The sequence below is a fragment of the Bos javanicus genome, chromosome 18 (genome assembly GCF_032452875.1).
Source record: "Bos javanicus breed banteng chromosome 18, ARS-OSU_banteng_1.0, whole genome shotgun sequence".
Taxonomy (NCBI): domain Eukaryota; kingdom Metazoa; phylum Chordata; class Mammalia; order Artiodactyla; family Bovidae; genus Bos; species Bos javanicus.
This window is the reverse complement of record NC_083885.1, coordinates 17,228,037-17,251,907: the sequence shown is the minus strand read 5'-3', so window position 1 is coordinate 17,251,907 and position 23,871 is coordinate 17,228,037. Positions and strand designations below refer to the sequence as shown.

The window sequence follows — 23,871 nt, the reverse complement described above, 5'->3', positions numbered from 1 at the left end:
GTTCCTCTTTGCTTTCTGCCGTAAGGGTGGTCAGTCAGTTCAGTCACTCAGTCATGTACAACTCTTTGCAACCCCCATGAACTGCAGCACGCCAGGCCTCCCTGTCCATCACCAACTCCCGGAGTTCACTCAAACTCATGTCCATCGAGTCGGTGATGCCATCCAGCCATCTCATCCTCTGTCATCCCCTTCTCCTCCTGCCCCCAATCCCTCCCAGCATCAGAGTCTTTTCCAGTGAGTCAACTCTTCACATGAGGTGGCCAAAGTATTGGAGTTTCAGCTTTAGTATCAATCCTTCCAAAGAACACCCAGGACTGATCTCCTTTAGAATAGACTGGTTGGATCTCCTTGCAGTCCAAGGGACTCTCAAGAGTCTTCTCCAACACCACAATTCAAAAGCATCAATTCTTCGGCGCTCAGATTTCTTCACAGTCCAACTCTCACATCCATACATGACCACTGGAAAAACCATAGCCTTGACTAGATGGGTGGTATCATCTGCATATCTGAGGTTATTGATATTTTTCCTGGCAATCTTGATTCCAGCTTGTGCTTCACCCAGCCTTGCATTTTGCATGATGTACTCTGCATATAAGTTAAATAGGCAGGATGACAAGATACAGCTTTGACATACTCCTTTCCCAATTTCGAACCAGTCCATTGTTCCATAAAGAGTTCTAACTGTTGTTTTTTGACCTGCATACAGATTTCTCAGGAGGCAGTTAAGGTGGTCTGGTATTCCCATCTCTTGAAGAATTTTCCACAGTTTGTTATGATCCACACAGTCAAAGGTTTTAGTGTAGTTAATGAAGCAGAAGCAGATGTTTTTCTGGAATTCTCTTGCTTTTTCTGTGATCCAACGGAAGTTGGCAATTGAATCTCTGGTTCCTCTGCCTTTTCTAAATCCAGCTTAAACATCTGGAAGTTCTTGGTTCACGTACTGTGGAAGCCTAGCTTGGAGAATTTTGAGCATTGCTTTGCTGGCATGTGAAATAAGTGCAATTGTGTGGTAGTTTGAACACTCTTTGGCACTACCTTTCTTTGGGATTGGAATGAAAACTGACCTTTTCCAGTCCTGAAGCCACTGCTAGAACAAAGTGAAGTTGCTCAGTCACGTCTAACTCCTTGCAACCCCATGGACTGTAGCCCACCAGGCTCCTCTATCCATGGGATTTTCCAGGCAAGAATACTGGAGTGGGTTGCCACTTCCTTCTCCAGGGGATCTTCCCAACCCAGGATCAAACCCCAGTCTCCCACATTGCAAGCAGACTCTTTACTGTCTGAGCCACCAAATTTGCTGATATATTGAATGCAGCACTTTTACATCATCATCTTTTAGGATGAGAAATAGCTCAGCTGGAATGCTATCACCTCCACTAGCTTTGTTCATAGTGGTGCTTCATAAGACCCACTTGACTTTGGACTCCAACTAACCTAATTTTCTTTAAATCAACTTCATATCAATTTATTATTTTTTAAATATCAATTTATTTGACCACACCAGGTCTTAGTTGCAGCATGCAAGGATCTTTAGTTGCAGCATGTGTGATTTAATTCTCTGACCAGGAGTCAAACCCAGGCCATCTGCCTTGGGAGCACAGAGTCTTAGCCATTTGGACAGAGAAGTCTCCAGTTTATTAGTTTTTAACTTAGTGTACTCTTAACAATAATAACCACGAAATCATGGGTATATGTGTTAATAACACATTTTCTCATTTTTCAAATAGAGCTTCCACTGTACATGCTCTGTCTAGACTGAGGTTTTTGCTTTGGGGGCTTATATTAGTCTGCTAGGGCTGCCATAACCAATTACCACAGCCTGGAAGGCTTAAACAACAGAATTGCATTTCCTCACAGTTCTGTAAGTCTGAGATCAAGTTGTTGGCGGTGCTGATTTCTCCCGAGGCCTCTCGCCTTGGTGTGTGGATGCTGCCTTCCTGTGGAACAGGGAGAGATTCTATGAGGTCAACAGCTCAAATAGTATTACCCACTGTCCTACAAACTCAGAAAGATCAGGTGAATGACTTGCCTGCGACTCCCTGGGTAGGAGAGAAGGGCACTCATGCCAGAACCCAGGTCTCTGACTCCTGGCCCAGTGCTCATGGTATGGCTCCAGTAAATAGAATAGCACAGGTCTAACAACAGTCTAAAATGTGGGGGTCTACACCGGAAAGGCCTCCTTCTCTTGCTACAGAGGGAATATATCAAAAACTGTTAGAACTGGGGACTTCCCTAGGGGTCCAGAGGCTAGGATTCCATGCTACCACTGCAGGGGGCCAGGGTTCAATCCCTGGCCAGAGAACTTGATCCCACATGTCTCAACTAAAGATCATGTGTGACAACTGAAGGAAAAAAAAAAAAAAAAAGATCCTGCATGCTGCAAAGAAGATTGAAGATCCTGTGTGCCACAACCAAGACCCCACACAAATAAATACATAAGCATTCAAAAAAAACAAACAAACAACTGTAAGAATTGTTTGCTCTGGAGCCAGGCTACCCTGAGTTCCCTCCTAGATCCGGCCTTCACCTCCCAGGGAGCCTGAGCAAATCGCTTCATCCCTCTTCATCTCTGCTCCCGCAGCCCTGCAACATTACCTGTTGCAACAGTACCTGCTTCAAATAAGCTAATCCATGAGGAGGACTTGGCGCAGAGTATGACATATACGAAAGGCTCAGTAGGATGTAGCTATCAACTATCCTGTTATCACAGACAGACTTCATTCTCCCCAGTGGCATTCTGAGCGGTAATGCCAGGCTCTTGCCACAGGGTGGCACTCTTGTCTCTGGCCTCCGTTCTTTCCTGAGTCACAGTTAAAGCTTCATTTCTCAAAATGCCAGATTGGGCAAGGATGAAAGACATACAGAAAAAGATGAAAAAGTCTGGGTACTACAGCCAAAAGTGAAGAATCTGCTCACATCAAAAATGAAGAAACTGCTTCATTCATTTATCTCTGCTGGCTCTTACAACTATGTTCCCAAGACTGGCTGGTCCCCAAGCTTCAGAAAAGGCTGAAGGAGCTGGTAAAACTAGATGGTCCAGCCGCCCCCCACCAAACACACACACCCCGTGGTGAGGGGTCAGGAGTCTGGCCTGGAAGGAGTCTGAGGGAAAAGGGTGACCGAAAGGGTGGCTGAAAAGGGCAACTGAAAGACACTGCCGCAGAGCAGACTCTCAGACTTTTCTTCTTCTTTTTTCCTTTTAATATTTACCTTTATTTATTTATTTGGCTGCGGGTTGAGTCTTAGCCATGGCACATGGATCTTTGTCGTGCCATGCAAGATCTTCCTTGTGGAATCTTTAGTTGCAGCATATGACTTAGTTCAGCATGCAGGATCTAGTTCCTTGACGAGGGATCGGACTCAGGTCCCCTACATCCGGAGCAGGTCCCCACTGGACCAGGAGGGAAGCCCCTCTCACAAACATTAATGCATATGCAAATCTCCTGGGGACCTTGCTAAAATGCAGGTTCTGATTCAGCTAGTCTGGGAATGGGGACCTGGAATTCTGCATTTCTAACAAGCCCATCAGTGACAGACTATTTTCCTGGGCTCCAAAGTCACTGCAGATAGTGACTGCAGCCATGAAATTAAAAGACACTTGCTACTTGGAAGAAAAGCAATGACAAATCTAGACAGCATATTAAAAAGCAGAGCCATTCCCTTGCCAACAAAGGTCCATCTAGTCAAAGTTATGGTTTTTCCAATAGTCATGTATGCATGTGAGAGTTGGACCCTAAAGAAGGCTGAGTGCTGAGGAATTGACGCTTTTGAACTGTGGTGTTGGAGAAAATTCTTGAGAGTCCCTTGGACTTCAGGGAGATCAAACCAGTCCATCCTAAAGGAGATCAGTCCTGAATATTCTTTGGAAGGACTGATGCTGATGCTGAAACTCTAATACTTTGGCCTCCTGATGTGAAGAGCTGACTCATTAGAAAAGACCCTGATGCTGGGAAAGATTGAGGGCAAGAGGAGAAGGGGATGACAGAGGATGAGATGGTTGGATGGCATCACCGACTCAATGGACATGAGTTTGAGCAAGCGTCGGGAGACGTAGAAGGACAGGGAGGCCTCGTGTGCTGCAGTCCACGGGGTCATAAAGAGTCAGACACGACTGAGCAACTGAACAACAACAAGCTCTCAGGGGATGCCTACGTTGCTGGTCCTTGCACTGCTGAACCTTGAGTACCAAGACCCTAAAGGACCTGGCCCTTTGCCTGGAGAAGAGAGCAGCATACACTCTGAGCTCTTACTGTGTGTAAGCTCTTGATGGGTACTGATTCTTCAAGGCCTCACAGTAGCACCATGCAATCAGTACTACTGTCCCTCCTTTATGGATGAGAAACAAAAATGGTAACTCTCCCAGAGTCATAACAGCTAATTAGCCCCAGATCCGAGGCTCGCAATACACTTTTGCTAAAGCAAAGTTTAAACGTGGCCCAGCTTTCCTCCTTCACTTGCCAGGACAAACAGGAGAGGCCACAGAGGCAGCAGAGCAGTGAAGAGCACGGATTCCGGAGCCAAACTCCCCAGACTCACAACCTCAGCTCTACCGCTTAGGAGCTGGGTGGCTTTGCCAGGTGGCCTGACCTCTCTGTGCCTCATTTTCTTCATTTCAAAACTGAGGCTAACGATAGCACCTATTTCGGGGAGTTGTTACAAGGACAAAGTGAGGCGCTTGAATAAGGTGCTGAGCAGGCACCCGGGACGTGATCAGGGCTCAATGTTGCCTGTGCCCAGGTGGTTCCTCCAAAGCTGAGAGAACAGCAGGGACAACAGTCTCCACTTCAGGTCTTTAGGAGCTCACAGTTCAGTGGGAGCAGTGGAAGAAAGTGCTATTGGAAGGGCCATCAGAGCACTCACGGAGTGACCCCATGTGGCACTGAAAGAGGTGGCACCCCAGCACGTCTGCGAGCAGTGTATATGAATTCACTTGCGTGCATCCTCCCCCTACAAAAAACCTTTAATACCTTGGGTGACTCCACCCACCACCCCACCCAGCTGATCTCTGGCAGCCTTGGCCTGCAGTGGCTTAAAGCAGGATTCGATTCCTGGCCAGAGATTGAAGTCAGGCCAAGGCAGGGAGAGCACTGCATCCTAACCACGAGAACACCAGGGATCCACGGCCACGGACAAGACCATGACCCATCAGCTGTGTAGAGATGAAATTCCACGTAGAGATGGAAAGTAGTGAAACAAGTGTTTATTAGGAGGAAAAAGCGTACCCGTGGGTAGACTCACAGGGGTGGGCTCAGAGAAAGAGACTTGCCGCACCCTTGTGATAGTTTGAATCACTTGTATGGGCATTTCTTCCAGTTTCCTCTGGCCAATCATCTTGCTTTGCCTGGTTCTGAGCCTGTATTTGGTCTATCCCTGGTGGTTCAGACTGTAAGGAATCTGCCCGCAATGCAGAAGACCCAGGTTCGATTCCTGGTTCGGGAAGATCTCCTGGAGAAGGGAATAGCAACCCACTCCAGTATTCTTGCCTGGAGAATCCCAAGGACAGAGGAGCCTGGTGGATTATACAATCCATGGGGTCGCAAAGAGTCAGACACGACTGAGCGACTAACACACGCAGGCTCCTCCCATGTGTGCATGGGCATCTCTTGGCCAAGACGGATTCTAGGAAAGAGGCCTATGAGTAGATTGGCATCACCTACTATGGGGTGGCACCTCCTCCCTTTTTGATCTGCAAGGAGCCTTTCTGCACTTTTGTGGTCAGGAAGGTCTCCTTGACTTTGAGAATGAAGAATATGTGGTCTTTTACCTCTTATCTGGGCAGGGCTGAGCTTTTCCTCCCTCCTGCTATTTTAGACAATCTGTCCACAGGGGATGAATTCTGGTGCACAGCCTAGGACCCGTCTAGTTCCTGCCTCACAACAAGCCCAGAGAGAGCCTGAAATGGGGCCTGTGAATCTGCAGGAGCCTCTGTGGCATAAGCCTCTCATGGTGTGGGGTGACTGCACCGTGTGAAGACACTTGGTTTGGACCACAAGGTCCCTAAAGGCACAGCTGATACCCTATATCACGTGATCCATTCCAGTACTGGAGGAAAACCAACCTGGGATTTACTGAGGGAAGGGATCAAGGCTTGAACGTGGGCCTGTCCATTTTCAAGGGTGAGTCTAAACAGTACATTTTATTCTGATGTCATGGTTTAAACTCTGGGTAAGCTGAATGGGCTCCTTTGGGTTATTAGTTTCTTGTGTCTTCAAGAAACTGGAAATAACCTTAACGCCCATCGGCAGGGGAGTGGTGAGTGCAACCATTGTACAGTGAGCAACTCTGAGCAGCTAACAAAGGCAAGGAGGTGCGGCATTATTTATTATACAATAGCCAAGATGTGGAAACCACTCAGGTGTCCATGGATGAATGGATAAAGGAGATGTGAATTTGTATGTACACAATGGAACACTATTCAGTCATTAAAAAAAAAGAAGGAAATCCTGCCATTTGACGTGGGTGGACCTTGAGGGTATTAGGTTAAGGGAAGTAAGTCAGAAAGACAAACATCATATGATCTCACTTATATGTGAAATCTAACACAGAAACAAAAACCACACCCATATCTGCAGAGCAGGGAGTGGGAGGGTGGAAAATACAGGCAGAGGGGGTTAAAAGGTACAAACTTCCAGTTATAAAATAGATGTCGTGGGGATATGGGGCTTCCCTGGTAGCTCAGACAGTATCTGCCTGTAATGCGGGATTCCCGGGTTTGATTACTGGGTCAGGAAGATCCCCTGGAGAAGGGAATGGCAACCCACTCCAGTATTCTTGTCTGGAGAATCCCAGGTGGGCTACAGTCCTTGGGGTCAAAAAGAATCAGCACAACTGAACATTTAATGCTTTCACTTTTCACAGGGGTATAATGTACAGCATGGCAACTCTAGTTAATACTGTACTGAACATATATGAAAGTTGCTAAGAGAATTAATATTAAAAGTCCTCATCACAAGAAATCTCTGTAAGGTGACGGATGTTAACTAGACTTATTGTAACTAACTTATAGACTTATTGTAGTTAATGTATACAGATGTTGAATCATTATGTTGTACACCTGAAGCTACTATAATATGTTGGTTATACCTTAATTTAAAATTTTTCATTATTAATTAATTTTAAAAAGGAATGAAGGGCCTTGCTGTTCTGATTTACAAAGATCTCCAAGACATAGTGTCCCAGGACAATAACAAGATGCAGATTGGTATGTATAGTTTGTTATTCTTTGTGCAAAAAGGAAAGGAATAGGGTGTATTTGTATTTACTCCTGTGTGCTTTAAAAAGGAAAGATTTATATGAAACTGACAGCAATGCTTACCCATGGTGAGGGGTCACTAGACAACAGGGGACAATGGCAAGAGAGACTCCTTCCACAGAATGCTTCTTTTTAAAAATTGTGGTTTTAAAAAAAACACATATTAAAAAATAAATACATAAAAAGGAATAGATTAAAAAACACATATAAAATTCACCATCTTAAAATTTCCAAGCACAGTGGTTAGGACTGTTAAGTGTATTGACATTGCTTTGCAATGTGCTGAATACGTTTTAGTATTAATGCTTCAGAAAATTGCTGACGGCTTCCCTGGTGGCTCAGTGGTTAAAATCCTCCTGCCAGTGCAGGCGGCATGGGTTCGATCCCCGGTCTTGGAAGACCCCACAAGCCTTGGAGCAAGTAAGCCTGAGTGCCACAACTACTGAGCCTGAGCTCTAGAGCCCCAGGAGCTGCAGCCACTGAGGCCCATGCACCCTAGAGCCCGTGCTCCGCAACAAACGAGAAGCCCGCACACCACAACTAGTGAGCAGCCTGAGTAGGCCTCTCACTGCAACCAGAGAAAAGCCGGTGCAGCACTGAAAACTCAGCACGGCCATAGACACACGAATAAATAAATCTTTTAAAACATTGTTGAACCACATACCTGTATTGCCTGTTTTAAAAACTAACTTTAAAATCATTATACCCAAATAATATGAATAAAGAAAATCACTGTATTGGGACAAGTTGAGGGAAAAGAACATGTGCCTTGAAATTAAAATGAACTGAATTCCAAGCCTCCCCCTGCCATTTACTGGTCTGGGGCAAATCAAGTAATCCTCTAAGCTTTAGATCTCCTCTTTCTTTAAAATGTACAGAAAGAAGGTGCCCACATAAAGGGCAGTTGTTGTTTAGTTACTAAGCCGTGTCAGACTCTTTTGTGACCCCATGGACTGCAGCCCACCAGGCTCCTCTGTCCATGGGGAATCTCTAAGCAAGAATATTGAAGTGGGTTGACATTTCCTTCTCCAGGGGATCTTCCCCACACAGGAGTCAAACACGCATCTCCTGCACTGACAGGCGGATTCTTTATCACCGAGCCACCTGGGAAGCCCCTTCAAAGGGCAGTGGTGAGTTTTAAATGAAAATTCTCATAATGTCCTGGTGTACTACCTGGTAGGAAGTTTCCCATCCACAATCAGTTATTTTTTCACCATACCTAGAAGAAGCCTGGACAAAGAGGTGCCTTTCAGGCCAGTGCAGTGGTGTGCAAACTTTGGAGGACACTGCAAAGAATCATTGCAGGGGTGACTTCCGGGACCCAAACCCACTGCCCCATAATCTACGGGTGAGACCAGAACACTCCAATTCTAACGTCCGCCGCCCCGCACCCTCATTCCATCGAAATGCCAAACCCTCCCATCCCCACCACAACTCAGACCAAAGCGAGAGAACGCCTAAGGTGGAAAGCCCGTGCTCCTGGGGGCATCCCGGCCTACAGCTGCAAAACCTAACTGGACTTTGAGCTGTTTGCTCAAGTTACCACTAAGTGGAGGTGGTGGGGTGCTGGGGGTGGGGTTGGGGGGGGGGGGGCAAGAGGTGGGAGGCCCAGGCGGACTGAAATGGAGATGTCACTCTGGATGCAGAGAAGTTCCAGCCTGCTAGCTGAGGCTGCTAAGAAAGAGAGCTTTGGGGAACGATTTCAGTGCGTGTTGCCGGGGTGGGGGGGGGGGGGGGTGGAGAGGGGGGTTGCCGTTTCTGTAATGCATCGCCTTCCTCTCCGCTTAAAGTAGCAAAAAGAATGCACTGTCCCAATTAAATTCATTCATCATCCACTTACTGAGCTTCTGGTGCAGCTCCCCAGCTTCTCTCTCCACACGGTGGATGTGGTGGGGAACAGACCCAGTGCCCCCTTGCTTGCCTGCGGGTGCCAGGTCTAAGCGTTTATGTCAGAGAAAAGTACGGCGGGACGGGGCTGCTGCTGCTGCTGCTGCTGCCGCCCACTTTTCTTCGGTTCCCTCCGAGGCCCGTCCCGCCGTGGGAGGCTTTTTTGCCTATCACCCGGATCTGTTTACTTTGCATTCCCTTTCGGCCTTGCCACCTGCTCCCAAAAGATCTGCGCCTCGGAATTTCCCTGGGATTTTCATCCTCTGCCTCCGCAGGAAGGGCGCTCGAAATTGGCGGTTGCACTGCGCCATAGAGACAGCAGGTGGCGCCCTGGGCTTTAGAAAACCTTGAGTACCAGCCTTTCCTAGAGAGAGCAGAGTTGCCCGGTGCGGAGGGACCTTATAAAGGAAGCCAGTGTGCATGTGAACCGTGAAGTCGGTTTCCGTTACACCGTCTCCTGGTCTAAGCTCTAGAGCTGGCAGGAGAGGGAAAGAAGGAGGCGTCGGCTGGAAGGGCGCCAACCTCCTCATTGCAGAAAAGGGGAACTCAGCACAGGGCAGGGAGGCTCAGCTGGGCCCCCAAGAGAAAGGGCAGAGCCCAGATTCCAGTTCTGGAGCTGGCTATACGACCCACCGACTGGGCTCAAAGATTTCCACTATTCGCCCATCTCTGCTTACCGGAAGGTGTGCTGGGTTCTGAACTAAGATGAGCATTTCCCACATCCAGCCCTTTACATCCCTCTTCGTGATTCTGGCCATTATCTCCACATCACCCAAGTTATTATCTGGTTATCATCCGTCTTAAAATCAACTCACTTTTTAAAGTTAAATATAATTATACAGGAAACATTTTATTGCTATAATAACTAGAAGCCCAATATTTCTTGCCAAAACAAGACTGTAAAAATAAATACTTAACAATTATGATTACTTAGAGGTCTGGCTGTTCCCCAATGAAAATTTTTTGCCATAGCAGCAGCATCATGTTTTCCACACTTTAGGAAAAACTGAGATTCCAGCACAAGCTCTCCCAGGAATTCTGAATGAGAGGAGACAGAAGTAGGGATGAGGGAGAAGGAGGCAGGGGGAGCTGGAGAGAGAGGAAGCTACACTTTTTACCCGGATGCAGAACAAAGAGAGCCTTGATGGATAGCCCATGTCCTTCCTGCAGTGCACACATATTTCCAGAAACTGCAAGTTATTTTTTACTCTGGAAAGCTGGAGGAAAAGGGTGGAGGCCTGGCTTCCTGTGAGCCTGCCCCACCCTGGAGTTCTTATGGAAAGCAAGATAACATCTCAGGGTAAGGAGATCCTTAGAGTCGCCCAGCCAGAGTGTTAGAGTGGAATGAAGGCAGGCCTCCACCCTTCTGCTTCTGCAGAGAAGTCTCCAATATTCCAGACCTGCTCTGCCAGTTCTGTCTCTGTCCCTTCCTCATGATGGAAACCAGACAAGTTCCTTCACCTAACTAAGTCTCAGATTCCTCATCTGTAAAATGGGCATGATGCCTGATTCTTAGAGTTGTTTGTGGGGGCTAAATAGAATTGTTTGTGTAGAGTCAGCCAATCAACAATTTCCAGAACACCTACTATTTTAAGTGCTGAGTGCACAGCTCAGTTCCTCATGTAGGGTTAAGCATGCAAGAAGTATTTGGAAAAATAGCATATATAATATACACATAAGTTTGTGTAGTGTATCTTCCACGCCACAGCAATTTCGGCCAATCCCCTCCTCATATGTGGTCTGCATCCTCTGAGCGCCCCTCAGCTCTCCCTCATGGTGGTGACAGCATCCTCCCTTCCACTATGGAGACATCAACTTCCCTCTCCTTCTCCAGGAAGACAAGCAGAGCCCACTTTAGTCATCGCTGCCTCCTCCCTCCCACCCTGTAGAACACCCTGAATATTACAGGCACTCATGTGAAGTTTGTTGTCTGAAATTCCACTGCCCATATAGCTCAGACCAGAGGTCCCACAGAGCAAACACCTTTTGTTGGGCCATTTTGTTCCGAAAGCCTAATCAGCCAGGTGTTAAACCTGATTAAGGTTGAGCACCCAGAGGCTCCCCATCCAACCCCCAACTTGGTGGCCTCCCCAGCACTTGAACCCTACAGCCCCTCCTACCTCCCACTTCCCGGGCTCAACCATGCCTCCCACAAATGGAAAATCTAATTACCAGGATGCTGAAGCCCTTGCCTCTGTGATTTGGAGACCTCATTTATCAAGGAATATTGATCATTCTCCGAAGACTTTCCATCTCATGTAAAATAAAATCCAACATCCTTCCCCGGTTCACTTGGCCCCCCATGCACCAGCCACCGCCCACCTTCTCTTCTCACCTTTACTCCCCAGCTTCAGGCACACGGGTCTTCTTGTTGCTCTGCAAACACACTAACCACTATCTCTGTCTAGAAGATAGATATCTGAAGCTCTTCTCCAGATGTCCCCATGGCACCCCCATCCATATTTCTGCTCAAATGTCAGCCTCTCCAAGAGGCCTTCCCTGTCCAGCCTGTGTGTTGTTGTTGTTCTGTCACCAAGTCGTGTCCAACTCTTTGCGACCCCATGAACTGCAACACGCCAGTCTTCCCTGTCCTTCGCTTTCTCCCTGAGTTTGCTCAAACTCATGTCCATTGAGTCGGTGATGCTATCCAACCATCTCATCCTCTGTTGTCCCCTTCTCCTCCTGCCTTCGATCTTTCCCACCATCAGGGTCTTTTCCAATGAGTGGGTTCTTCACATCAGATGGCCAAAGTAGTGGAGCTTCAGCTTCAGCATCAGTCCTTCCAATGAATATTCAGGACTGATTTCCTTTAGGATTGACTGATTTGATCTCATTGCTATCCAAGGGACTCTCAAGAGTATTCTTTAGCATCACAGTTCAAAAGTATCAATTCTTTGGCACTCAGCCTTCTTTATGGTCCAAACCTCACATCCGTACATGACTACTAGAAAAACCATAGCTGTGTAAATAGCACAAACACAGCTTCTCCTTTGCAGAATCCTTGTCACTGTCGGGAAACTCTTTTTCTCCATTTTTTATACTTCCATGTGGAGGGAGACCAGCAGACTATCTCTCTTGGCTTGTCGCCCTACCCGTCACTCCCTGTTCCCCACGGAAGGATTGAGTTGCCTGACGGATGAGTTTGGGGGAAGACACTGAGGAAGCCCGGCTCTGCCCCCTTCTTGGGGAGCCAGCCTTTCTGCAGGAAGCAAGCCCTCTTCTCTGGTCTCAGTCTCACAAAAGAGGCTTCCCACCTGCCCTGGATGGAGGGAGAAGAAGAGTAGGCTCAAGGGCATCCAGCCGCGCCAGCCACTGGACTCTGTAGTTCATGAGTAAAGCAACATCTAGACATAGCCTTCAGTCAACATTGCTAGTTATAAGCTTAAGTATCTATTGCTTTTATGTTGACCTGCCAATTGGTTGGATTTAGATGTGTTTGTTTTACCTATCACTGCACAACAAATCACCCCAAACTCAGGAGCTTAAATTAAGAATGTACTATTTTTCATGAGTCTGTGGGTTGACCAGATAGTTCTTTTGCTTCCCAGGTTGTCAGTTGGAATGACGGACCAGCTGGTAAGTCCAAAATGGCCTCACTTGCATGGTTGGTATTTGGCACTAGCCACTAGCTGGGAACTCATCTGGAGCTGTCTGCTGGGCCTGGAAGCGGGGCTGTGGGGGAGGGTCTTGGCTTTCCTCCATATAGCTGCTTGGGCTTCCTCTCAGCATGGTAACCAAGTTCTAAGAAGGGCTGTTCCACAAGCAAGTGTTCAAATAGGAAGGAAGTAGAAGTCGACAATCTTTTTTTTTTTTTTTAACGTATTTATTTGTTTTTAGTTTTGGTTACACTGTGTCTTTGTGGCTCTAAGCGGGCTTTCTCTAGTTGTAGTGAGTAGGGGCTCTTCTTCGTTGCAGTGCTTGAGCTTCCTATTGTGGTGGCTTCTCTTGTTGCAGTGCATGGGCTTAGTTGTCCCACAGCATGTGGAATCTTCCTGGCCCAGGGATCAAACCTGTGCCCCCTTCATTTGCAGGCAGATTCCTATCCACTGCACCACCAAGGAAGTCTGCCAACACTCTTAAGAACTGGTCCTAGAAGCCCTGGATTATCACTCCTACTGAATTCTATGGGTCAGTGCAGTCACAGAGCCAGCCCAGAGTCTTGATGTGAAGAGCAGTCTATACATACAGTGAGGGAAGAGCCAGAATTGAAGACTGCTTACCACAGATGGGAGATGGAATATTGAGCCCGCCAAACTCCTACAGTTACTTCCCCACACCGTATCATTCAATAATTCATTCATTCATTGTCTCTTCCCTTCTACTAAGTTCATGAGAGCAGACATGTTGCTTTGTTGATTGCTGTAATCCCAGGACTCAGAACAATGCCTGACACATTGTAGGAGCTCAGTAAATATTTGCGGAATGAATGAATTAAACAGTCATTCAACTGCCCTCACCAACTACAGGAAGTTGAACAGGCCAATAAGAATTCACGAAAGAAGTGCAATTTAAGCTTGTATTTAAAGGCAGGTAGTCCTGGCAAGAACATGTTCTACAGACAGGTTGAGGAGATGCAATGATAGGAGCTGAGTTGCTCAGCCACTTGCCTGGTGGACACATGACTGACCAGAACTCTCTTGAACTCTGCTGTTCCACATTTGATACAGACAGGAGACCAAATTAAAAGAACTCAGCGAGCTTTCATTACACTCGATGTGTGTGTGTGTGTGTGTGTGTGTGTGTGTGTGTCCCACAGGGAGTATGCAGAAGGCAGGAGGAGATGGAATCTGAATTTCCATTAGCTCAGCCCCAGAGACAGGGCTTTCCCTGAACTTGTTGTATAGCCCAGTCATTCTCATTAGAGGTACTTATGGGATTAGCACTCCCCCCCACCCCCCAACACACACACCCTTCCTCAGGCAATATATCTGGAGACACTTTTGTTGTGGTCACAAGTGAGGTGGGATGGTGCTACTGGCATCCAGTGAGTGAGGCCAGGGATGCTACCAAACATCTAATAATTCAAAGGATAGGCCCCCGCAACAAAGAATTAACTGCCCCAAATATTGACTGTGTCATTGTTGAGAAACCCTGCTGTAAAGAATGATGGGAAAATACTGTGAATTAGGAGCATCTGGGAGCTGGCAGGCAATATTTGTAGTAGCATACGGTCCAGAAATTGTGTTCCCACTTAAGATGACTGAGTTTTATAAATAACTCCTCCTCAATATTGTAGCAGTTGTAGCACATTAAATTGATGTTAAGGGAGCTTCAATAGCATAGAAAATAAAAATGCAAAGGAGTTATAGAGGCAGAAAAGTACATGATGAGAAGTAGCAGAAGCAGGAAAGAGCCCCTTGCACTTTAAAAAAATATTTATTTTTATCTATTTATTGGAAGGATTGATGCTGAAGCTGAAGCTTTGGCCACCTGATGCGATGAACTGACTCATTGGAAAAGACCCTGATGCTGGGAAAGACTGAAGGCAGGAGAAGGGGACAACAGAGGATGAGATGGTTGGATGGCATCACCGACTCAGTGGACATGAGTTTGGGCAAGCTCTGGGAGTTGGTGATGGACAAGGAAGACTGGTGTGCTGCAGTCCATGGGGTTGCAAAGAGTCAGACATGACTGAGCAACTGAACTGAACTGATTTATTTATTTGGTTGCACTGGGTCTTAGATTTGGCACAGGGGATCTTCGATCTTTACTGTGGCACTTGGAATCTTTTGGGAACTTCCCTTGTGGCTCAGCCAGTAAAGAATCTGCCTGCAATGCGGGAGACCTGGGTTCGATCCCTGGGTTGGGAAGATCCCCTGGAGAAGGAAAAGGCTACCCACTCCAGTATCCTGGGCTGGACAATTCCATGGACTGTATAACCCATGGGGTCGCAAAGAGTTGGACACGACTGAGCGAGCTTCACTTCACTTTTGGAATCCTCTGGCTTTGGCATACAAACTCTCAGTTGCGGCATGTGGGATCTAGTTCCATGATCAGGGATCAAACACAGGCCCCTGCATTGGGAACTGGAGTCTTAGCCCCTGGACAACCAGGGAAGTCCTGAAATCCTTTCATTTTAATGCCAAGATTCCACCACCAAAATCCCACTCAAATTCCCCTTCTCTGTCTCCATTCCAGTGTTCCTGGTCCAAGCCACTGTCATCTCCCTCCTAAACCCATGGCTTCCCCGCTGGCTCAGCGATAAGGAATCCGCTTGGCAATGCAGGAGCCACAGGAGACATGGGTTTGATCCCTAGGAAGATCCCCTGGAGGAGGGCATTGGCAACCCACTCCAGTATTCTTGCCTGGAGAATCCCATGGACAGAGGAGCCTGGTGGGCTACAGTCCATGGGGTCACAAAGAGTTGGATGCAACTGAATGACTCAGCGACTAAGCACAGCATAGCACAGCCTTATTTTACCTGTGGGTGCCCCCTGCCTCACAGCACACTCCAGCCATGAAGGGCTACTCACCATTCCTGGACTACCTCCAGCTCAATCCAGTCTCAAGTCCCTGCCCCCAAGAAACTGAAGGTCTGATGACACCTGGAGATGGGCATGGGTCAATCATGTCACAGAAATACATGTAAAAACTGGTCCTAGTGCTGTGAGAGGGCCACAGTGACCCGGGAGCCTGGGACCAGGGGACTTGACTCATCAGAGAGACCAGTGAATGAATTATGGAACAAATCACTCCAGAACTGAGATCTGATGGATGGGCAGGAGTTAACTTGGTGGGAAAAAATGCTGGAGGAAGTAATGGCTTGTGCAAATACCCCCAGGAAGTGTAAGCTAGGCCAAGTGGAGAGAGGAGCAGAGGAGCAAGCAGATGGATCTTGCAAGTGCTGCAAATCAAGGTAAAAAATTTGAATTTCACTCTGAGCATATTGCAAAGCTCTTGTAAGGTCTTAAGCATGAGATTAACTGACGAAATTTGCTATTCGAGAAGAGAACTCTAGACACAGCATCAATACTTGTAAATAATTTCTCCCAATCTTATAACAGTCATCGCTCCTGAAATTTAGAGACAGGCCAGGAAGAATTGTGAAGGAGACCCTACAACTGTCAATGGGAGAGATGACATGACTTGAACTAGCGACAAGGGAAATCAGAAACACTGAACAATTTGCCAATGTATTAAAAGTTGTGTGTGGCTAAGCACAGTTGTATTCCTGTTTCTTACTCTCAAGTCCTGGGTGTTATTACACCAAAGTAAAGAACCCAGCAAGACCTGTCATCTTGAGTCTGTTTATCAGATTAGTGGGTGAACCAAGCAATATGACAGGTGTAAGTCTGTCTATTTTGACAGCATCCCGACGTAAGAAGGATCGAAACATTAGGGGGTTGGTGGGCTTCCCTAGTAGCTCAGACAGTAGAGAATCTGCCTGCAATGCAGAGACCCAAGTTCAATCCTTGGGTTGGGATGATCCCCTGGAGAAGGGATTGGCATCCCACTTCAATATTCTTGCTTGGAGAATTCCATGGACAGGGGAGCCTGGCAGGCTACAGTCAGTGGGGTCACAAAGAATCAGACATGACTGAGCAACTAACACACACACATGAGATTCTATTGTCTTCTCATGCTTACTGTCAAAGTGAAAAATATTTACAACCTAAAAGCTGAGGGTTAAGTTTCATTTGGCAGGAATATTTAGGACAGGCAGCATCTCAAGTAGCCCTGAGAGAACTGCTCTGAGGAGGCGAAGGCAGGAACCAAGTTATATAGAAGTTCTGCAACAAAGGGCAGGTAATGTGAACATCAAAAGATTGTTAATTAAAGGAAGATGCAAGAGTCGAGGCTCACTGGAATCATTTCTTTGACATGCACCTCACCTGTCTGGGGTCAGTATCCTGTTTTCACATCCTGAATTTCCTCAGGGCTCACTGTAGGTCTGATGGCTTCTAGGTGGCAGGTATTCTTTCCTTCTTGAGTTCCCTCAGGGCTCACCATCAGTGGTGGCTGCAATCACTGAAGACGGTGATATCCTTGTCTACTGATATGGCAGGAAATACTTCATTTCTCATTACTTTTGCATAAGGGCAGAAAAGGGGGCCCATTGCACATAACAGCACACAGTACAGAGTCAGACTGCCTAGATTCAAATGCCTATTCCTACCACTTCACTTACCAGCTCTGTGGAACATTCCAGAATCTCTCTAGCTTTTCTTTCCTCATCTTTAAAATAAGCACGATAAAAATAGCAACCACTGCTGGAGTTTTTGGAAACCAATAAACACTCTTTCTGCCCCTCTTGCGTTCAGAACTGAGAAATAAAAGCAGGTGTCAGGTAGAGATCAAAGAGTCGTCTTTACTACTGACAAAGCTGGACTGGAGGATGTGGCTGAGGTGACAATACTTCACCCAGTCACTGACATAGTGAGCAACCACAGACAGCAGACACACCCTCTCTGGGAGCAGAGATCCTTCTCGGAAAGTTGGCCATTGGTGGGGTCTGACAAGTTCTGCTCCTGCCCTGGTGGAGCATGGGCAAGCGGCACTGCGTCTGTTCTTCCACAGTCAACCCTGCTGGAGAAAAGTGGAATACACTGCCTCCCCTCCCATGATAACGTGGCAAAGGGAAAGAAGTGATTCCCTCAACACCCTCTCACTGGTTGCTATGGAAACTAGAGAAAAACTGCTACAGCATCTGTAATGTAGAATAGAGACTCCATGAAGGTCTCTTCCCTGGTGCCAGTTGTCATGGGTGAGAGAAACCAGCCAGGTAGTCGAGGCTGACCAAGAGATGGAAGTTGTGGTTCAGAAACTGCAGGAAGCAAGGGAGTTTCTTAAAAGGGGATTTCTCTCTCTCCTTGTTCCCTATACTCAGGAAACCTTGAGAGTTCCCTAAAGGGAAATGCTGACCAGGATGGGAACTGGCAAGTCTTCTAACCAGGGGAAAAAAAAAAAAACAAACCAAAGCTGTATCTCTGCTGATACACGAACCGAATGACTTCTGAACGGAGTCCAAATGCCCAACTTTCTTTTATGGTTGTGTGTATGCACTACTTAAGCTGTTTCAGGGTGAGTTTTGGTGGGGGAAAGGGAAGAAGCTGTAGTATGCTTTTCAAAGCAGTGTCTCTCTCAGTCCTAACAAGCAATTAAGACTCACCAGCAGGGAAGTCATTGGGAGCAAACAGGAACCACCCGGGGAAAGCCCTTTCAGATCACTGAACAATAGCAACTCCATTTAAGGTGAGGACACTGAGAAGACAGGAAATAACACGCTGTGCTGACTCCAGCTCTGAGTGCAGTCTATTTGGGAGGCCACTGCTCTCCACCTGACCTGCCTCAGCCAATCTCAGGTCATCCACCTGATGGATGAAGGTGGCGGGCTGTGCGGATACCTAGGGAAAGCCCAGGGGAGCAGGAAGTTGTGCGTCTGTTAAGCCTAGTGGCTCTCCTCCCTGTGCTGAGTCATCCTTCGGTGGGGTACCAGGGGGCCACACCTGTCTGAACTTCTGAGGCATATGGAAAACCCCAGCAGCCAGGATTCTTGAGAGGTTTTACCTTGGGTAATCCCTCTCACCAAGATCTTTCCCCTTTGGCCTTTCCAACGGCAACATGTTTAGATCCCCTTCTTTCTCCTCAAGGGGTAATCCATACAGAGCAAGGGGGCCCCCAGGCTCACTAATTCAATATGGCTGCATAATCCACACAAAGCTTTTCTGTGAAAATAGAGCCCTAAATATATTGCTAATTTAACAATAATAATAGCTAATAATGCATGCTCACTTAGGTACTATATTGATTTTCGTAACAGCAGGAAGTACTGTTGCTATGCACATTGACAGATGAGAAAATGTGGGGTTAGACAAGCAATACGCTCACAGTCCCGAAGTCTCTATTATATGACAACATTTAGGACAGAGAAAGGAAACCACTTTATCTTCCACCTGGGAGCAACCCAGGTATCTAAAGCCCAAGAGGGTTTAGAGTGTCCTTGCCCACGTCCCACATTAAAAAATCACACAGGAGCCCCTAATCCCCCAGGTCTTGTACCTCTCCTTATAACACTTCCTCCTCCCCTCCCAAAAGAAAACACTGTTTTGACTTTTCCTTAATCATTCCTTTTTCAATTCTCCATACACATTATCCCCACTTTCTTCTCTTCCTGTTACCATTTTTACTGAAATAACAACGGAAAGAGGGAAAACAAAGGAAGCGGGGAGGAGGGGGAAGGAGAGGAGGAGAGAGGAGAGTGAGAGGAGGAGGGAGGAAGAGAGAACCATCTATCAACTCATGAGAAGCTGGATAACTCAATTTGCTAGAGCCCTAGGTTGGGCTTCAAAATGTCTGAAAGCAAGCCAAATCCCTAGCGTGACACTGGGTCAGTCTCCCGTACTGTCTCGGGGCTCCAATTTCCCCATCTGAGAAACCATTAATTCACCAGCCACCAGGCCACTCAAAAGCCTCAGTGCTCTCACCAAAGACCACCCGGGGCCCTCTCGAGCGCCATCCTTATGCCAACAACAAACATGGCGACTGAGCGTGACGTCCACTTCTATCGCCTCCGCCCCCACGCCCACCCCCACCCCCAGGGGGTGGCGACTCTCAATGACGGCGGCGGGCGGGGCGCATGCGCGGCGGCGGGGCCCGGCCCGCGGCGGCGGCGGCGGCGGCGGCGGCGGCGAAGGGGCTATCTGCCCTCAGTTGCCCAGTTGCGGCGGCCGCAGCGGGATGGTGTAGCTGGCCTTCCGGCCAGGCGGCGGGGCGCGGGCCGGGGCTAGGCGGCCGAAACGGCCGACGCCGCCTGACGGGCTCGGGTGCAGCGGCAGCACGCTGAGGGGGCGTCGCCGCCGCCGGCCCCCGGCGCCGCCGCGGGAGGCCGCGCCCGCCATGGCGGCCCGGGCCGTGCTGGACGAGTTCACGGCGCCGGCCGAGAAGGCGGCGCTGCTGGAGAGGAGCCGGGGCCGCATCGAGGGCCTCTTCGGCGTGAGCCTGGCCGTGCTCGGCGCGCTCGGAGCTGAGGAACCGCTGCCCGCGCGCATCTGGCTGCAGCTCCGCGGGGCGCAGGAGGCGGTGCACAGCGCCAAGGTGAGTCCGGCCGCCGCCCCCGCGAGATCGCCTTCCCGGGCCCGGCCCCCTGCCGCGCGCGCGGCCTTGGGTTAATCGGGGGTCCCTTGGGCGCCCCACCCCCTTCTTCCCCGCGCGACCGTAGCCAGGCGCTGTTCTGAGAGCGCCGTTCCGAGCTTCGGCTCTCGAACCATGTGACCTTGGCTAGCGGTTTCATCCCAGGCGCCTCAGTTTCCCTGTGTGTAAACTGGCGTTGACGAAAGCACCTGACTCGAAGGGCTGTGGCGAGGATTCGCCTAGGCGATGTGCAGAGGCTGGCCCGGAGTGAAGGCGTCGAGAGTGTTGCCTGTTGTTCAGCCCGCGGGCTGGTGCGTAGGGCCTGCTGGCTGGGCGCGCGACCTCCGGGCCCACCACCTCAGCCACTTTTCTCTTCCCAGGCCTCCGCTACAGGGATTCTGACCCTTCGAGGGATGTCAGTCCCTTTGAGAATCTGACAAAACCATCGTAGTAGTGCAGTACTCAGAGAACATCAAAAAGAGAAGGGAATGTTTAATAATGGTGCTAAAAATAGCATGATTCCTCGTATTTTGTGTGCCACTAACATTTGTCGAATGGTTATAGCACATCAGACGTTATGTGTAATACCTCAGAAGGATTATCAGTTGCAGCCCTTAAAAAAAAAATCCAGTGAGGTAGATTTTATTATCTTCCTGTCTGTAACAGCTGGGGAAACTGAAACTTTCGGAGAGGTGACTCACCTTCTCTCTAAATCAGCATTTCAGACTTATACCTACTTTAGACATCTTCAGCTACTCCCTTCCCTCCGCAAGCCAAAATACTGCAAGAGTACATCCTCCCCTCACCCTTACCCCACCCCCACCAGCCAAGTTTCTCCAGTTTTTCCCATCAAGTAAGTGGGAGAGTCACAACTCGGACAGAAGCAGTTTGTTTCCAGAGACCTTGTTCTTGATACCATCTTCGAAATGATGAGCACTGGGGGTGGGGGGATCCTTTGTTCATATCCTCCTTCAGAAATTTCACAATGCCCTTGAAGAATCTGATTAGCTGTAACTCTTAACTTTTCTTAGCTTAAAGAAAAAAAAAAAAAAAACTGGTTGCTTGCTTTTAATGTGTTTAGAGAAGATAGGACGTTTAACTGTGTGATTCTTCTCCAAGCTTAAAGCAGTGCAGATGTTGAATCAAGTTTACTTTGCTGTTCTTGATTTTTTTAAAATTACTTTACTGATTTCAGACAGCTGGTTTAACTTGTTCCCAGTCCTCTCCTGATTTTCTCCTCCAGCTACTCAGTTTCTTCCCACTCACCAGGGCTGAAAAGTTTGACATGACTAAGTCCTATAATGACTTCTGAAGTCTCTTCCATGCATTCATTCCTTTCTTTTCCATTACTTTTGCAGCAATTAAGACCTTCTTTCTTGGTATGTGCCCTTTCTATTTCATTGCCTTCCCTCTCTCCCCGCTACAACTTGCATGAGACTAATCTTCCCACAAGAAGTCTCCTATTGCCTAGCTCATTTCACTCTAAACTTTTCTGATTTACAAAACACTTATTAATCCAAGCCTACTTTATTTTTGCAGTTTTCTGCCTTAGCATCTCTCAGCTTAAAACTCAGCTGTAGTTTGACTGCTACACTGCTTTTATTGTGTACTCTGCCTGCTCCAAGTTCAGCTTCACTCATGGCTCACTGGAAAGTACTCCTTTTGCTCTGCAGAAAAACCCTGCCAGACCCTCCCATCTCCAGTCCTCTTGCCTGTCCCTGCTGTGCAACTCAGCATAAGCTAATTGGAAAAGGTGTGTCTTACCTTATCTTGGGTATGTGTCACCTGCCCGTTTATCTTTGTTATATGTGTTGTGCATAATCCAGCCTTCCCACTTGTAAGAAATACTTTTTTTTTTCCCCCTTGAGAGTTATGGGTAAGAGTTGAATGCCGTACTGAAAGGCTTTGTTCTCGTTAATTCGTTTTGGAGTTTGCTTTACCTTCTTTTGAGAAGAGAAGATTTGATTTTTAAAAAATTTACTTCATTTCTAAAAACTAAGAACGAGGGACTTCCCTGGCGTCTCAGTAGTTAGCACTGTGTGTCCACTGCAGGCAGGGGCATGGGCTCATTCCTTGCCAGGGAGCTAAGATACTGCATGTTATGCAGTGCAGCCAAAAAAATTTAAGAATAGGAGAACAAACTTCAACATCTACAATATTTTAAGTTAAGCTGTGGAGGAAAAGATTTAGGGGAAGGCAGATTCAGGGGAAGGACTTTTTGAAGCTTTTTTAGCTGATATGTGTATGTGCTTAGTTCTGTCTGTCTCTTTGAGACTGTATGGACTGTAGTCTACCAGGCTCCTCTGTCCATGGGATTCTCCAGGCAAGAATACTGGAGTGGGTTGCCATTTCCTTCTCCTTGGGGCTTTTCCCGACCCAGGGCTTAGAACCCATGTCTCCTGCATCTCCTTGCATTTGCAAGCAGATTTTTTTTTTTTACCACTGAGCCACCAGGGAAGTAGAGTCTCTGATTAATTGCAACTTTCTGGGTCTCATCAAATGGTTCATGTTGTTTTCCTGCTTTAAAAATGTTAATTCACTACTCTTCAGCAAATGCTCAGGTAGAGGAGAATGTGGAGGTTTAGTTAGGGCTCCATGGAGAGGTGAGGTGTGGCCTCTGGTAGAAAGTGATAATGTTCTGGGAAGTTTTTTTTTTTTAATAAAAGCACATGCTCTAGGAGTGACCACTTTTGTCAAAGGGGAATTTGTTGGAGGAAGTAGCACTTGAGCTGGTCTTTGAAGAACCAGGACATTCCCAGGTAGAAATGGTTGCATGCAAGGACCTAGAAGCCAGAAAAACATGGAGTGTTTGGTTAGGAAGTGTCAAGGTGAGAGGTGAACCCTCCAGGGACCCAAATGCAGGCCAGTTGGGCCTTATCAGTAGGGAGTCAGTGAGGATTTAGGGAAAGGAAGGATTTGCTTGAAACTCTGTATTTGAAGACAGTTAAGACCCAACTGTGGAGGGAACATTGTTCCAATTTAGAACTAGGCATGAATAGGTGAGGAGGTTTCACTAGGACTGGCAACTAAGTGTATGTAGGGACTGAGGGAGAGATTTGAAGCCCCAGTGCAGAAAGGATGGATGGCAGATACATTGTTTGATCTGTAGGTTGGTGGGATCAGCTTTCCCATACTTAAAACTTCTGTGCCAAGAAGTATGTTAGGTTGCCTCTTGACCTCAAGGAACCCACAGCCTAATAAGCCTAATATGGGAGATAAAGTTGGAAACATTATTAAAGAGTTGATGTGCAGTGTGTTACATTAATAGGGGAAAGGAAGGGTTGCTCTGCCCAAGGCGGTGAGGCGTCAGATTTACATTTCTAAGCATTGCCTGCATCGTCAGTGTTTGTACTACTTGTTTTATGCTGCTTAGTACCACTTGCTGGCGGACAAGTGTTTAGCAGCTTTTATAGCAGTGTGACAGTACTACAGGGGCTAGAGAAGCAGTGTCTGAAAGTGAGAGGGAAACCAGAAGGGGCATTGTGCATAAGGGACCAGTGGGAGGGGACTGAGGTCCAAGGTGGCAGACATCATGGAAACAAAGGAGATTGACTTTCAGAGAGGAAGTGGAGGCACTGATATGAGCTGCCCAATTTACAAAGAAATCAAAGATGCAAAGCAGGGATGGGATCCTTGGAGTCTGGCATTGGTGGGGAGAGATG

The 23,871-nt window shown here is 47.6% G+C and overlaps 1 protein-coding gene and 1 long non-coding RNA gene across 3 annotated transcripts in view; one reads left to right on the top strand and one right to left on the bottom strand.

The window, feature by feature from the left end:
* Positions 1–14,783: 14,783 nt before the first annotated feature.
* Positions 14,784–19,717, bottom strand: LOC133230141 (uncharacterized). The gene is made up of 2 exons (XR_009730759.1): positions 19,564–19,717; positions 14,784–17,662 (listed from the first exon to the last, which is right to left on the bottom strand). It is a non-coding gene; the product is annotated as an uncharacterized LOC133230141 (long non-coding RNA).
* Positions 19,718–19,884: 167 nt separating this feature from the next.
* N4BP1 (NEDD4 binding protein 1) overlaps positions 19,885–23,871 on the top strand; it is a 63,155-nt gene continuing 59,168 nt past the window's right edge. The window contains exons 1-2 of one of the 2 annotated variants that reach the window (XM_061387113.1): positions 19,885–20,173; positions 21,568–21,588. In XM_061387113.1, coding sequence (XP_061243097.1) covers positions 19,976–20,173; positions 21,568–21,588 — 219 coding nt within the window. In that variant the 5' untranslated portion in view covers positions 19,885–19,975. The remainder of the gene's footprint in view (positions 20,174–21,567; positions 21,589–23,871) is intronic. The other variant, XM_061387114.1, reaches the window with a different exon arrangement.